Source organism: Python bivittatus, unplaced genomic scaffold (assembly GCF_059951505.1).
Source record: "Python bivittatus isolate LINGU-HERP-01145 unplaced genomic scaffold, Pbiv_v1 ctg000020_np1212, whole genome shotgun sequence".
NCBI classification, from domain to species: domain Eukaryota; kingdom Metazoa; phylum Chordata; class Lepidosauria; order Squamata; family Pythonidae; genus Python; species Python bivittatus.
The window spans coordinates 81,894,919-81,911,830 of record NW_028277030.1 but is presented as its reverse complement, the minus strand read 5'-3'; the positions used below and the strand labels follow the sequence as shown (position 1 = coordinate 81,911,830).

The 16,912-nt window shown below is 39.5% G+C and overlaps 1 protein-coding gene across 6 annotated transcripts in view; it reads right to left on the bottom strand.

The window, feature by feature from the left end:
- The window catches only part of MAP3K4 (mitogen-activated protein kinase kinase kinase 4), a 94,214-nt gene that overhangs the window by 5,810 nt on the left and 71,492 nt on the right, over positions 1 to 16,912 (bottom strand). For 4 of the 6 annotated variants that reach the window (XM_088142794.1, XM_007432557.3, XM_025169391.2 and 1 more), the window contains 8 exons: positions 15,840 to 15,956; positions 14,867 to 14,967; positions 7,697 to 7,777; positions 6,187 to 6,378; positions 5,493 to 5,563; positions 4,817 to 4,933; positions 4,182 to 4,341; positions 2,730 to 2,852 (listed from right to left, as the gene is read on the bottom strand). In XM_088142794.1, the coding sequence (XP_087998920.1) occupies positions 2,730 to 2,852; positions 4,182 to 4,341; positions 4,817 to 4,933; positions 5,493 to 5,563; positions 6,187 to 6,378; positions 7,697 to 7,777; positions 14,867 to 14,967; positions 15,840 to 15,956 (962 nt within the window). The remainder of the gene's footprint in view (positions 1 to 2,729; positions 2,853 to 4,181; positions 4,342 to 4,816; positions 4,934 to 5,492; positions 5,564 to 6,186; positions 6,379 to 7,696; positions 7,778 to 14,866; positions 14,968 to 15,839; positions 15,957 to 16,912) is intronic. The other 2 variants (XM_007432555.3, XM_007432556.3) reach the window with 1 other exon arrangement.

The following is a 16,912-nucleotide window of genomic DNA, read 5'->3' as shown; positions in this document are numbered from 1 at the left end:
GTAAGTAATCACGTAAATAGAACTTGCATGAAACTAAGTAGGAGCTAATAAAAGTTGCATTCATAATTACTGATACAATAAACCAAATTAATGGCTAGAGTAGCTGCTGATGTAAAAAGCTGTACAGTAGTTGTCATCTTTAAAAGAAGAAGAAAAAAGTATAAGGTTTCCAGATACAATCTGTTCTTTGGCTCTGATTAGTCTTGTATTAGCAAGACTCAAGCGAACCCCCATTATATTCAGCACTACACTCATTACATGTATTCTGCAAAAATCAATTAAAATTTTACAAGTATTACTGTATTATCACTTAGCTGTTTATATAACATCTTAAAGTTCCCAAGGTTGAGAAACACTGCGTTAGAGAGTCTAAAACAGTCTGTGTTATCTCAGCAGTCCTTCATAGTATTTGTGTTAATATTCTTGCATTTGGAGGAGGAACGTAAGCGAATGTTTTGCCTCTGTTCCCTTTGACATATTTATTTTTCATAACAGGGGATAGGAAATTATCTTACATCAGGGCAAACTGTTTGTGTGTCCTAACCTGGTTGTGCCTATTCTGATTCTTGGAAAGATCATATACTCCTTCCATTTAGCCAAGTTTCATGCTAAATAAATAAATGCATAATAAGCTCTCCTAAAGCTACCTACTGAATTAATAGTACAGAAATTATTAGAAACAGGAACCTTCTAGCTCACTGCTTACCTACTATTCTACAGAAATTCAGAACACTCTCTTACATCCTTCTCCATTTTTGAAAATTATGCAAACATGGCTGTCATATAAACACGTAAGCTGTGTACATTTAGTGTCTGAAAGAGAAATCTCTTGCATCTGTTAGAGTGCTTACAGGGACAGTATAGCTATTGACATAGTTTTAGTGAAATGATCAAAATGTTCAAGAAAATTCAGTAATTTTTCTCAAGCACTCCATGAAATTTGATTATATAGTACTCTACAATAAGCAGGATTAAACTGAATAGACAGTTTGCATTATCTGTTTGGGAGTAATTGATTTTTAACTTTATTTTATATTATCCTGGAAGAGGTCTATATGATCACTAAGAGGCAACACTGACTTGATGGCACAAAATCAATCAACATTTTATTAATAAAACTTTGCTTCTGCGTAGAAATAACATATAATAGAAGATCAGCAAGAAAAAGGGAAGGCTATATAGTTGGAATATTATTCATTAAAAGCTGTATCTGCTTAATTCCATTTTGAAGGCAGAAAATGGATGATGAAAAAAAATTCAGGCCTCCAGTAAAAATCTATGATTAAATCTATGTCCACATTCACCACTCCAATCTCTTGACCATGCAAGTAATGAGAATTTTAATCAAACAGTATGTTCTTTTATGCAGTTTAAATATGTAATAGAGTTTCAAGTATGTAGGACATGTTAGCATGTTAAAAGATAATAGACCAGATGCATAGGTATAATCAGAGTATAGAAGTGGGGCAAAAATTACTGAATACTTTGCAATAATAGACAAGCAATAACAGACAGAGTTTATGAGCACTTCACTGGTATGCACAGTTTGGACAATTCTAACAACACAATCTTCAGATTTTATTTTTGATTTAGATTTACAGATCTGTAATAACACTGATCCTCCAGAAGGTGGCAAGACTTAACCAACGTTGACCAATCCTGAAAACCTAAACAAAAGCTAAACAGTATTTGGAATGGATGACCACCAGGAATATAATAGGACTAAACTGGGAAGTAAACAACAGAAGCCTGGAAGAAGGCAATGGCAAAGAAAACGATATGGACATGTCCATGCAGTTACAAATTCCTCAACTTTTCAGCAACACCTGCAATGCTAAAGATTTATGTAAATAACATTGTGCAGTATTTTAAATCCTCTGATATTGCTGCTTTAAATACCGTATTTTTCCAACTATAAGACGATACTTTTTTCTAAAATCCTTACGCTAAAAATTGAAGGGCGTCTTATTCAAGGAAGTCAGCCGAGGAGAGAACTGCGCGGTTGCAAAACTGCCCATACTTTGTCTCTGCAAAGAGGCTTCCTCCTATTGCTAGCTTCCAATCACGAGTGAAATAGCTTGAGTCTGCAAACAGACTTCCTCCAATCATGAGCCTTATGTAACTGACGTCAGCTGATGCTGAACAAACCAATTGGAGGAAGTCTGTTTGCAGAGACAAGCTATCGGCAGTTTCACTCGTGATTGAATATAATCAGTTATGCAAAAGAACATGGAAATAGAGCTGCAGAGAGATGGTTTGGACCTCCTCCCACCGAGTGTATCAGGTAAATGTTAACTAATTACTAAATAAAAATGTGTTCTGCACTATCTTTAAAATATTGATTTCTTAATTTTGGGTTAGAAAAGTGGGGGTCGTCTTGTACATGGGGGTGTCTTATTGACGGAAAAATACGGTAATTTTGGATCCCGTTTTGTCTTCCACCCAGCCTAGATGCATTCAAGACACTAACACAGATCTGTTGCTCATACAGGACGTTCTTTTCATTTGAGAGTCTCTCTCATACATACAACATCCCCCCCTTAATATGTATTTATTGAAATGAGTAAGGATGCCTGCATCAGGATGGATGATGGATGGATGCTTGTTGCAGGTCAGAACTCACATTCTCATAACAACATAACATAGGAAGCCAAGAGCATGCAGCAGAGTCTCTCAATGGCCACTAGGCAGTGCCATATACAAGGATTGTTTTGTATATTCTTCCTTACCTGCAGTTCCCAGAGTACTATTCACCTCACCAGGCATTGTCTGTGTATTATTCTTTAATTTTACCGAGCAGCCAAAATCTCCCAGCTTAATCAGTCCTGATGATGTAAGAAAGATGTTCGCTCCTTAAAGCCAAAAAAAAAAAAAAAGAAAAGAAAGAAAAATGATTTCACAACTAAAAATTAGAAAAAGATTTTAGAATCAAGTTATTACAGAGGAATCAGGCTCAACTATAAATGGACGTACATTATAGATATCTGGACAGTTAATATTTCCTGCTCACAAGTTCCTCTAAGTATCTTGCATGCAATCCAGGGTGGGAGATCACACATTTCCATTGATTCATTCATCTGAATCTTATCTCTGACTCAGCACTCCTGCGTTCCTTGAATGAAAGATGGGGACTGCTGTTATATCCCTTTTATGATTTCTTAGTGGGAAGAAAAGCCAGGAGGGAAAACTGTCATTAGTTTGTACTAATTCCTGATCCCAGAAGACTAATGGCAGTTGGTCCTTTCTTTCCTCTCCAGCTTGAGCTCTGAAAGGGAGAAAGAGCTTCCATCTGCAGGATGCCTCCCTAGAACATTGTTATGGAAACTGAAAATGGTCCAAGAGAGACAGAGGGAGAAACTGAGATTCAAGAATCTGTTACAGTGAGGTGGGACAGCAAGCAGCATTAATCATTATTCAGGCAGGTCTATCTGACTGCTCAAGCTAGCATGCTATTCTAGCAATCTGCAAAACTGAGAAAGGAATGTTTAGGCCAATCCTTAGGTCATGATGAGTTACATTAAAACCTAGTTCTAATGGCAACTTGGCTTTCAAGTGGTGAAAAACAACCATTAATGTCATGTAGTCAAGCATAACTACCTGCTGCTTCTATTCCCTAAACAATCTCCTAAACATCAGCATATAAATATAAAAGTTCTTTGGACTTTTATGTATGCTGATGTCATTATTGTAATAACATTTTCCCATTTGTGACTTGATAAGTGGTCTCCTTTATCAGTAAAGAATGCTCATAGTCCAAAGAAGAAGGAAGAAGGAAGAAGAAGTAATGACCTTCTCTTAGAAATTAGTGGTAAACATTGACATTTGCTAAGGATTTGGCATCTAGTCATACAGAGTTTTAGAGATCATCTTCTGCCTTATATTAATGATAGAACATAAGGCAGAAGATGATCTCTAAAACTAACATAGATAATTCTCTTCATCTGTAAATATTGATCACAACTGTGAAAGACACAACCAGCAGTAAATTCCGGCTGGCAAGCAAGAAAACCTCTCTTAAGTGCTAAAACCTCCTAGTGTGGAGAAGAGGAACTGAAAAAGGCTAAAAATGATATATTTTTCATGAGCCTGCTATTTGAAGGGATTTGTTTCTAAAATGTATATTTACATTGGCTTTAAACAAAAATCTGTGGAGCAGTCCAAAGTAAAAGAGAAATCTCTACCTTTAATATCTCGATGCACTATACCATGTTCGTGCAACACATTGATGGCAGTTGTGATCTGCTTTGTGTAGAGCCTAATAACATGTTCTTGGAGGCCCAGCCTTGACACTTCTTCCAGAGTTCCCTCATCACAATACTCCATAAAGATATACATTTCTTCCTGTAATCAAGGTGCAAACAGTTTTACTTGGATTTATTCAATCCTCACTAGGTAGAATACAATTCTTTCCTATAGGTATGGTCCAGGAAGCTCTGAATGTGAAACATGAGAGCTAGTTTGGTGTGGTGGTTAAAGGTGCTGGACTAGAAGCCAGGAGACCAGGAGTTCTAGCGCTCCTTTAGGCACAGAAGCCAGCTGGGTGATAGGCTAAGAGATCAAACCCTACGCATCCTCTATCCAAATCCACTGCCCCTTGTTGGGAAATTGGATTGTGCTTCTCACATGCTTGATTTGTTCCCTAAATAGCAAATATAATCCTGGAACAATCCAAAGGTAATTACTTCAACAAATAAAATGAAACACAGCATACGTAGCGTAAAAAAAATAAAGCAAGACCAACATTCCTGTATACTCCTACTAATTTGAGTTTTTATTCTATGTGAACTGCAAGGGTCGACGACCACCGTTTCCTTACCCTGTGAAGTTCTACACCAAAGTAGCGGACCAGATTAGGATGCTTAATGCCTTCAAAAATTTTCAACTCATCTGCAGTTTCTTTTATCGTTTTGTGATCATTGGGTTGAAATCTTATCTGCAAAAAGCCATAGTATTTCATGAGTGTTGCAACCCAAGCTAACAGGAAAAGAGACTGGAGAAAAGCACCACCGAAGCCACCTACAGACCTGTTTATACTGTCATGCAGAATGAGTAAGAACAATCACATATCTGCACAGATAATACAGAAATCTCTTCCCTTCTATTCTACCTTCAATGCACTATCTAGGGCAAGTAACAAAAGTTTAAAATCTGTTAAAAAATAATCAAGCAGGGACTACAGACAAAAAAAGTACACAGTCTTTACCAATCAGCAAACAAGAGCTGTAAGTTCAAGAGCTGAGCTTACTTCATGCAGTAAGTTATTAAATGATGTTAGTGCAGCTACTGAGAAGCCCCTATTTCCTCAGTTTCGCCCACGCTTCCATTCTACGTTGAATACCTTCTGATATTAAGAAGCAGAAGTGTTGGTAGGAATGAGGCATCCCCTCACAGTAAATGAGGTAATTTAAAAAGCTGCTATTTAACTAATTAAATAAATGGCATAAACAAGGAAACAGAAACAAATAAAATTGGTTTACAAGCACATTACTTACTTCTTTCATAGCCATCAATTCACCGGTGTCAACGCTGATACAAGTATAAACTTTCCCATATTGGCCTTCTCCTGCAGAATTGTAAGAAAATAAAAATCTAAGCACTATGAAAATATTTTTCTAGGTTTTATCAGTATGAACCAGTTATATATGATCTACTATAGAATATCTATATAAACTTATATGTGGGTTCTTTTGTTAGATGCCTCGAATGCTCTAGGAATGAATAATCCAATTAATGCACAGGCATATAAACAGAAAGTGTTTTAAACACACACCCCCGAATATTTTATAAGATAGCCCTGTTATGAAGAGTGCATATTAACAGCATTGCATAACTCCTGACTTATTCCATCCAATTCCCAAGCTAATGATTTCTATATAAAAATATATGTCATTCAACCGTGAGTACTTCTCTTTACATAGCTGCATTACAGAGCAAATTTTACTTCTAAATGACCTGCAATAACTTGCAGAATATCCCGGACTTAGCATGCTTCAAGCCATCATGGCTTTTTAAACAAATAGCAATTATAAATACATAGACTGACAATCAAAAACAAAGTCCATGATCCAGATGAGGATAAAATATGCAGAAAGACATACAGTACATATAACATTTCTGGGTTAGAAGCACACATGAAAACTCCCTCCATTAACTGAAATCTCAAGAGGTAGCTCACTAGAAACTTACCAATTTTATTTCCCCTCTGCCACTTAAACGTGACCTTTCTTAAGCCTACATGCATGACATTATCATAAGATTTGGGCGTGTCACAAACTTGGCCAATGATATTTTTCCGTCTCATTTCCCGGTATCTCTTTTCCTCAAACAGCTGGACCGATTTCTGAACTGTTTCCATAGGTCCCTGTCTGGAAGCAGTATCTAGAAACAAACAGAAAAGGCAAAAGTGTTGATTATGAATGAACTGCAGTTATCTACCTACACCATTAAAATAGTACTGTATAAAAGTTAGTAATGTTCCAACACTAATAAATGTTCTAAATATTCTAAATGTTTATCTTTCGTAAAATAAAAAGTCAATCATTCAGACTTCATTTACCAATTTAATATTTAGAATATTTAGAAGATAATTACTTCTCATCTCCCCCACCACCACCACGACCCAAACCCATACATATATCCAGCTATAAAAACTGAGCATGCAGACATGGCTCGTGGAATACTCTCCAACACCCTTAGCAGCAGTGACTACAGGAGGAATTTGATTTACTTCTTTGTAATGTGTTGCATCTGTGCGTTTTTATTCCCCCTCCTGTTACATCTGTGCATGCCTGTGTCTTTGTGTACACTGGGAAGCACAGGGTAGGCTGCATATCCCTACTCTAGGCACATGATTAGGAGCCCCAAGAGAGAAAGCCTTACAATGGAGCAGTGGCCAGCACTGTAAGTCTCTTCCTGATTGTGTCTCCCACAGGGATGCATTCAGGGGATTTTTCAGGAATTTTTTTCCCCACAGCCTCTGACCATAAGTCAGTGTTGTCCAAACTTGGCCACTTTAAGATGAGTGGACTTCAACTCCCAGAACTCCCCAGCCAGTGACCAAGTTTGGACAACACTGCCATAAGTAATCTAACCACGCTGGTCAGCGCAGGATGGTACATTCAGCTTCCCAATCCAGGTCTGAGAGAGAGGGACTGGCCCAAAGTGACCTAGCCAGCTCATGCCTAAGGGAGGACTGAAACCTGGGTCTGTCTGCTCCCAGTCCATCACCTTAACCATGTTCCACACTGGTTCTCAAATAAATGCATATATGTACATATATTTGTACTGAATAAAGGTGACAAGATCCAAGGACAGTTACTAGCAAGAAGAATGTTGACACTGATTTAATCCTCCAGCAGCCCCATGTAACAGGGAAAGGGACTCTACAGCCATCCAGATGATTTTGAACTTATATCTGTCACCACTGGCCATGTTACTGGAAGCAACATCTGGGGGCAAAGGCTTCCCATTCCTATTCTATGATGAAAATACCTAGAATGTAGATAAATACAAGGATATGCTTGAAATAAAGGAAATAAAGGTACAGTGTTGATTTGTTCAAGCACCAATAATGTGAATATAGTTTGACGACAACGGTAAGAAGAGTAACATTTTAGAGAATTACTAAATTATACCTACTATGAAATGGCAGTTAGAAATGCATTTCTTGTCAAAATAACAAACTCATTTTTTTTACCTTTGGTCTGACTGATAAGAGTCCGAAGCTCCCAACTTCTCCGGGCTGTTCCACTTGTATCCCCTTTTGGATAAGATGGCTCTGTGAAAACAAGATGTTGTAAGTAACGTATGGCACAAAAAAAGAGCCAAGGACTGATTTCTCACCCTTTGGTCAGCAGCTTTTAAGAAGTCCTGCTTATGTGAAGATGAAGGCGAAGGCTATTATGAATGTGTGACCAGGGCTCCACAATGGGAGGTACTCTTCCCATACGCATGAACTGAATAGTTATAGCCATGGTAAAAAGAAGCACTGGGTCCCTCATATCCCCTTCTTTATGCTAGAGTCAATAGATTAGATGCGGAGAACCAGTCACGGAGGTAGGCATTCCTACGCCTCCTACACACTACAACCAATTCCCCTACCCGCGTCAAAAATAAGTTCTCAAGGATCAGCGGATCCTCAGATACAGCATAGGATACTGCATCAGGTCCTGCTGATGGAGGGCAGCTACTCAGAAGTTATAGCAGGAGTACGCTTCAGCTCACACAAGACATTTCTGACTTCAGTACAATGGTTTGAAATGAATACACTGGAAAAAATGGAAACATTTGATTTGATGGCATATGTAAAAGTAGATCTGTGGAGAAGAAAATAATGAAGTGAAGAACTAGCTTCCATTTAAAAAGGAAGGTGAATAGCAAAGTAATTGTCTGAAATAAATGACGACCATTCTCTTCATACAGTGGGGCAAAAAAGTATTTAGTCAGCCACCAATTGTGCAAGTTCTCCCACTTAAAAAGATGAGAGAGGCCTGTAATTTTCATCATAGGTATACCTCAACTATGAGAGACAAAATGAGAAAAAAAATCCAGAAAATCACATTGTCTGATTTTTAAAGAATTTATTTGCAAATCATGGTGGAAAATAAGTATTTGGTCACCTACAAACAAGCAAGATGTCTGGCTCTCACAGACCTGTAACTACTTCTTTAAGAGGCTCCTCTGTCCTCCACTCGTTACCTGTAGTAATGGCACCTTGTTATCAGTATAAAAGACACCTGTCCACAACCTCAGTCACACTCCAAACTCCACTATGGCCAAGAGCAAAGAGCTGTCGAAGGACACTAGAAACAAAATTGTAGACCTGCACCAGGCTGGGAAGACTGAATCTGCAAGAGGCAAGCAGCTTGGGGTGAAGAAATCAACTGTGGGAGCAATAATTAGAAAAAGGAAGACATACAAGACCACTGATAATCTCCCTTGATCTGGGGCTCCACGCAAGATCTCACCCTGTGGGGTCAAAATGATCACAAGAACGGTGAGCAAAAATCCCAGAACCACACGGGGGGACCTAGTGAATGACCTGCAGAGAGCTGGGACCAAAGTAACAAAGGCTACCATCAGTAACACACTACACTGCCAGGGACTCAAATCCTGCAGTGCCAGACGTGTCCCCCTGCTTAAGCCAGTACATGTCCGGGCCTGTCTGAAGTTTGCTAGAGAGCATTTGGATGACCCAGAAGAGGATTGGGAGAATGTCATATGGTCAGATGAAACCAAAGTAGAATGTTTTGGTCTAAACTCAACTCGTCGTATTTGGAGGAGAGAGAATGCTGAGTTGCATCCAAAGAACACCATACCTACTGTGAAGCATGGAGGTGGAAACATCATGCTTTGGGGCTGTTTTTCTGCAAAGGGACCAGGACGACTGATCTGTGTAAAGGAAAGAATGAATGGGGCCATGTATCGTGAGATTTTGAGTGAACACCTCCTTCCATCAGCAAGGGCACTGAAGATGAAACGTGGCTGGGTCTTTCAGCATGACAATGATCCCAAACACACCGCCCGGGCAACAAAGGAGTGGCTTCGTAAGAAACATTTCAAGGTCCTGGAGGTCCTAGCCAGTGTCCAGATCTCAACCCCATGGAAAACCTTTGGAGGGAGTTGAAAGTCCGTGTTGCCCAGCAACAGCCCCAAAACATCACTGCTCTAGAGGAGATCTGCATGGAGGAATGGGCCAAAATACCAGCAACAGTGTGTGAACACCTTGTGAAGACTTACAGAAAACATTTGACCTCTGTCATTGCCAACAAAGGATATATAACAAAGTATTGAGATGAACTCTTGATATTGACCAATACTTATTTTCCATCATGATTTGCAAATAAATTCTTTAAAAATCAGACAATGTGATTTTCTGGATTTCTTTCCCCATTTTGTCTCTCATAGTTGAGGTATACCCATGATGAAAATTACAGGCCTCTCTCATCTTTTTACGTGGGAGAACTTGCACAATTGGTGGCTGACTAAATACTTTTTTGCCCCACTGTAAGCATAACAGCGTGGACCTCGGAAGTGTCCCATTTAATGGAGCACATTAAATAGGAAAAAAGCCATGAAAGGCTAATGGGGATTAATTTAAATATACTAAGTGTTCTGGTTCATTGTATAATAAAAGGAGTTTGGATGCTCACATCCTGACCAAAGGGGACTATTCAAGCTAAAACCGAAAGGGCATCTTAACAAAGAAGGCTACCCAGTTGCTTTTTTGGATTAAAGAGCTGGAAGGAACCAAGTGCTAAATTTTGTAACAAGAAACAGATTACTTTGAGACTGACTTTCACTACTTCGCTTCCAGGAAAAAAATGACTACTAACCCTGCCTGGGCCAAGAGCTCATCTGCTTGCTTGAAGAACTGAGAGGGCAGTGCTAAAGGAACCAAAATAGATTTCAAAAACCATTTTGGTGATATCTGGTGAACAGTGGTCCTTTAGCCAATGTTGAAAATGCCTGTTTTAATTTTTTTTGAAGCTATTAGACTCCGTTGGATATTTATGGCCAATCCATTCATAGACACTAAGAAATTCAAGCAATTGTGCCTGATTATTCCATGTAAATTCCCAATATATTTAGATTGATTTAAATACATTAAAATATATTATTTGTCCTTGTCCAGATGAGGCAATAGGGTGGGCAAAACAAACTGCCTTGTTTTGAACAACTGAAATTTGATTTTCATAAAGAACAAGTAATGTCTAATTGTTTTACATTTCTTGCTTGAATAGTCATAACATCACTTGAATGGTCATATAAAAATACTGAATTAGGCAATTTTCTAGATTACATTTAAGTCAGAAACTTAATTATATATTTGAGTTATCATTTCCCTACATTTGCATATCTTGATTTCCCCAAAACTGTGCCTTCTAGCTGTACTGGACTATAACTTCTATGATCCTTATGTAGCAAGCCCATTGGCATGGTAGATGGGAATGTAGTACTTAAAAACAGCTGGAGGTTATGAAGGGTTAGCACAAAGAAACAGCATATGAACCAGATTCATACAGTCGTGTGAAAAAGAAAGTACACCCTCTTTGAGTTCTATGGTTTTATGTATCCGGACATAATAAAAATCATCTGGTCCTTAGCAGTTCTCAAAAGTAGGTAAATACAACCTCAGATGAACAACAATACATGACATATCACACCATATCATATTTTTTACAAAAAGAAAGCCAAAATGGAGAAGCCATGTGTGAAAAACTAAGTACACCCTTACTGCTTCCATAGGTATGAAGAGGCTGAGTAGCAGCCAGGTGCTGCTAATCAAATGCCCTTGATCAATTGATCATCAGCAAGTGCGACTACCTCTATAAAAGCTGAAGTTTTAGGAGTTTGCTGGTCTCGAGCATTGAGGTGTGTGTTAACGCAATGCCAAAGAGTAAAGACATCAGCAATGATCTTAGAGAAGCAATTGTTGCTGCCCATCAATCTGGGAAGGGTTATAAGGCCATTTCCAAACAACTGAAAATCCATCATTGTACAGAGAGGAAGATTATTCACAAGTGGAAAACATTCCAGACAGTTGCCAATCTTCCCAGGAGTGGACGCCCCAAGGTCAGACCGTGCAATGCTCAGAGAAACTACAAAAAATCCAAGAGTTACATCTCAGACTCTACAGGCCTCAGTTAGCATGTTCAATGTTAAGGTTCAGGACAGTACAATTAGAAGAAGACTGAACAAGTATGGTTTGTTTGGAAGGGTTGCCAGGAGAAAGCCTCTTCTCTCTAAAAAGAACATGGCAGCATGACTTAGGTTTGCAAAGTTGCATCTGAACAAATCACAAGACTTCTGGAACACTGTCCTTTGGACAGACGAGACCAAAGTGGAGATGTTTGGCCATAATGCACAGCGCCACCTTTGGCAAAAACCAAACACAGCATATCAGCACAAATATCTCATACCAACTGTCAAGCACAGTGGTGGAGGGGTGATGATTTGGGCTTGTTTTGCAGCCATAGGACCTGGGCACCTTGCAGTCATTGAGTCGACCACGAACTCCTCTGTATAACAAAGTATTCTAGAGTCAAATGTGAGGCCATCTGTCCGACAGCTAAAGCGTGGCTGACACTGGGTCGTGCAACAGGACAATGATCCCAAGCACACCAGCAAATCTACAACAGAATGGCTGAAAAAGAAAAGAATCAAGGTGTTGCAATGGCCCAGTCAAAGTCGAGACCTCAACCTGACTGAAATGCTGTGGCGGGACCTCAGGAGAGCTGTGCATAAACAAATGCCTGCAAACCTCCATGAACTGAAGCAATGTTGTAAAGAAGAGTGGGCCAAAATTCCTCCACAACGATGTGAGAGACTGATAAAGTCATACAGAAAATGATTACTTCAAGTTATTGCTGCTAAAGGTGGTTCTACAAGCTATTGGATCATAAAGTGTACTTAGTTTTTCACACGTGGCTTCTCCATTTTGGCTTTCTTCTTGTAAAATAAATGATGACATGGTGTAACATGTGATGTGTTGTTGTTCATCTGAGGTTGTATTTACCTACTTTTGAGAACTGCTAAGGACCAGATGATTTTTATTATGTCCTGATACGTAAAACCATAGAACTCAAAGGGGGTGTACTTTATTTTTCGACTGTATATGCAATTCTGGCAGCTCCAGATCACATCCACCCAGGTATATGAATACTTTTGGTTCATATTAATCCCTTCAAATGAAAACCTATTAGTGGGAGGTTAAGGGGATCCCTATATAAGAAATTTAGTAAGGGCACACCTTTCAACCTATTTCTCCACTATATCATACTGTTGCAATTACCCAGTTTCTGTAAACCTGTGAAAAAGGCAAGGCAAGGACAGTAATCAAGTATCTCTCTCTCTCTGGAGATGATGTGAATATGCCAAGATTTTAGAAATGGTGGATAGTATTATTGTCTTCCACAGAAAAAATAATATGCATTTGAGCTCTTCCAAGTCTGCTCCTTACTGGAATCCATATATGCAATAAATTGCAGGAAAGATTCTCCCATTCCTTAACAGCCCATGGTTGCAATTTGCTAAATAAACATATTTCACCTGTATATTTATGTGCACAAAGGAAAATGATGCAAGAGATGAAACAAAGACAGCCTATTTCAACTAAACATTTACTGTCAAAGTAAATTTGTTTCATTGCAAAAGGTACCTTTTGAGTGATGGGCTATCAGTGAATGTTTTCCTTTGGAGTTTTTCTTTAATTTAATGTGTTTACCAATGTGTTTGTAGGAGCCTTCTCAAAAGCAGCCCATATATATCCCAGAAAGTCTATCTCCTAGGGAAACCTATTTCAAGCCCTGTTTTTTATTGCAAGTATTTTCTATCAGCTAATTAACTCTCCAGTCCTCAAGCTTACAAATCCTTATGTGGCTTTATTTGTTGTTAGACAGATGTTATAGCTATTGTCATACCTACCAATGTTGAAGTCTAGGCAACTTCAAATGAAGATACCATACAAAAAATACAAATACATTTCAAAACTGGATTTAGTAAGACAGTCATTTTAAATGTTTTTAAAATCCGATCCTAAATTGTCAAATTCTCCATAATTATTTCAGAGTAAGGATGCCAAACAAAAAGTTAAGCAGAAGCCTTTTCAAGATATGGTAAATATATTTTAGGAGAAAGGTACAGGTAGTCCTCGACTTACGACCACAATTGGACTGGAATTTCCATCACTAAGCAATGCAGTCGTAAAGCAAGATGTCATGTGACTGCATCGATTAGCAACAGCAATCCTGGCACTTCCCTTTGCCATTGTTAAGCAAATTCAACCAGTTGTTAGCTGAGGATCCACCCCAATCCAAGCCATTCTGGGCTTGGTTCCTCCCAGCCCCAAGCCTTAGTAAGGGTTAGGGACTGCCTCCAACTCCCCCCACCCACCTATCTACCCCACCATCTCTGCCCTTTTGGCTGCCCTGCAGCCTGCCTTGTGGGGTGGCAAGCAGCTCCAGAACCATGCGGCTCTGGGGCTACTTGCTACGCTGCAGCTCAGCAGCTTCTTGGCACGCTGTGGCCCTGGGGTACAAGAAGCCCCTGAGCTGCAGCACAAAGCCACAACACCCCAGCAAGCATTCATTTGCCTAGCTGCCTTCTCTCCCAGTTCCCCACACCGACCTTTCATTTTTTGTGCCCAGCCACCACAGCCAAAGCAGAAGCACCTTGCTGCCTTTGCTGTCTCCTTTTTTGACCTGCAGCTGCCATGTTATCCTGGGCAAATACTCCCTACATGTGGCTCCCCAGCTCAGCCCAGAAAAGCAGTGCAAATAAGAATGCCAGTCAATGGGGAAGGCCGGAAGCAGTTTTGCCCAATGGGAAAGTGCTGGGGGTTGGCTCAGCTTCTCTGGCACTTTCCCATAGGGAAACCCTGGTGCTTTCCCAGGAGAGAAGACAACTGGGCAAATGAATGCTTGCTGGTGCTTCCCTGGCACTGCGGCTGGGCGCAAAAGACGAAAGGTCAGTGCAGGGAATTGGGAGAGAAGGCAGCTGGACAAATGAATGCTTGCTGGTGCTTGCTGGGGCAGCTGAGGCTTTGCACTGCGAATCAGGGGCTTCTTGCAGCCCCAGAGCCGTATGGTTCTGGGGCTGCTTGCTGCCCCGCAAGGCAGGGTGCAGGGCAGCCAAAAGGGCAGAGATGGCGGGGGAGACAAAGTGCCCCTGAGGTCATAAGTGTGGGTGGCCTGCCAAGTGCTCAAACTTGATCATGTGACCACGGGGGCACTGCAACAGCCCTAATTTCAGGGACCAGTCATAAGTCCATTTTTTCAGCACCTCTGTAACTTCAAATGGTGCCTGAACGAATGGTCGTAAGTCGAGGACCACCTGTATTCATAGACAATCATCATTATAATAGCACCTTCTCTTTCTTCTGTGGGACTTGAATGTCGACTTAATGATCTAAACTGTAGTTCAGCAGCAATTGAAGCCAGTCGATCATTTTCAGGGACACTGGAGCCTCTGTTTAAAAAAAAAATGCCACTGTTTTATTAATCAGGACTTTTACTCCCTTCTTTTCTGAAGTGCCAAGAAACTGAAAGTGCTAGTAAGAACACAGCCATGATTGGTTATGTTAACCAAAGCTATAGTTTAAAAAAACAAGCTAAATATTTATAATACATATCCATGTAAAATTATTCATTATCCTGAATAAAGGAACTTAAAACTTATTTTTTTAAAAATGCTGCTTTTAATGTTAGCTAAATGCAAAAAGAACCAGCATATGCAAATGTAACATTAAGCCTCATTTATGCATGATAAAAAAAAAATTAACAAACTCATAAAAAAGTAGTGACTGAAATCCTTTGGCATAATCACAGGGCAACTTTTCAAAAAGGACTTTAATCAGAGATAGATGCACAATGGAATGGTAAAGCACTGGTTTCATCACCAGTTTGCAAATGCATGTATATAACACCATGTATACGTTCTCTCTTGGTCCTGATCATATCTCGATGGGTATACGTCTATGCATTTGTGCTGGCCGTATCACGGGTCTAATTTCAGTATGAGTTCAATCACAGCTATTATAAAACTGCCGAAAGAGCAGACAAAATGAACTGCATGCATTAATGCTAATGAAATAATTCAGACATATTATTTATTTATTTATTTATTTATTTATTTATTTTACAAAACATGCATTATCAAAGAATTTAGTTGAACATGCACTTCATACAAATGTCTGGGAATTTCACAACCAGAACAGAAACAAGTCAGTCATAGGGAACACACAACGGAACCAAAAGGAACTACTAGGATCTAAGTGCACGCGCAGTTTATGTGAGCGGCATGAACAAGAATGAGTCTGCTACACTGGGGAGTGGAGCTACCTGAGGTCATTTGCACTGCTGACAGGTTTTGGCTGAGCTGAGTCACCCCCAACAGGGGTGGAGCGACTGAAAGCAGGGCTGCAATGGTTCCGTACATCACATGGGATAGTCCGTGTGCTGCAGTGAGAAGAAAAGCTTCAGGAAAAAAAAAGTTTTGGGTCCACTTTTAAATGGATTTTTTAAATAAGATGACTCAAAACAGCAGCCTGGAAACAAAAATCTCGTAAAAAGTTAAACTTGGCTTCTAACCCACGAGACAGATTTCTAAACATGAAGTACTGAAGACAAAATTGGAAAGAAAAAAAAAATGTGATGAAGGGCATAACCCCCTTCAGAAGCAACTTGGGATGTTAATCTCTGAATAAGAAGCAATCATGTGCTTTTGCATGTTAACTTTGGATTTAATTCTGCAGTAAAATTCTTGAAGGGTCAATGTCTGTAAACCCTTAGTTTCTAAATTCATAGGAGCACTTCGGTATTCACCTAACTCTCATTAACAACAAAAAATGGAAACAACCACGTCACTGATGAATCCACACATAAGCTTATTTAAAAAAACAACAACAGAAGATAATGCAACACCACTGAAGCTTATTTTCCGCATCTCAGTCCCTTGGGAATCTTTTAAAAGAGGAAATTTTTAGTAAATTTTAGTAAACAGCACCAGCAGCATGTTCTCTTGGCCTCATTAAAAAATTTAGTAAGGTAGAAACTGATCTGAGGGACAGCCTTCTTTTTCTTGAGATTGAGCACTCAGGAAGGAAACAAGGCTCCAGAAATGGTAGTATAGAGCTAGGTTACATATAGGAGTAGAAAAGGGAAGAGTTGCTTCACTCTGACTGCCTTACAGACCTTATATCATCGAGAACAAAAAAGCAAAAGTCTAAATAATATTCTTTAATTTAAGAATCCAAGCACGGGGAGGGGATGAACTGGATTACTTATCAGCTTGTCACTCAGTAATGTCAAAGGTGCAATTCCATCACAGACAGGCATGCTCCACACACTACACAAAATAGCAAGACATTGCTAGGAGGCTGGGAGGAAGTTGTGTTTTCTCCAGGAGTGGGAAT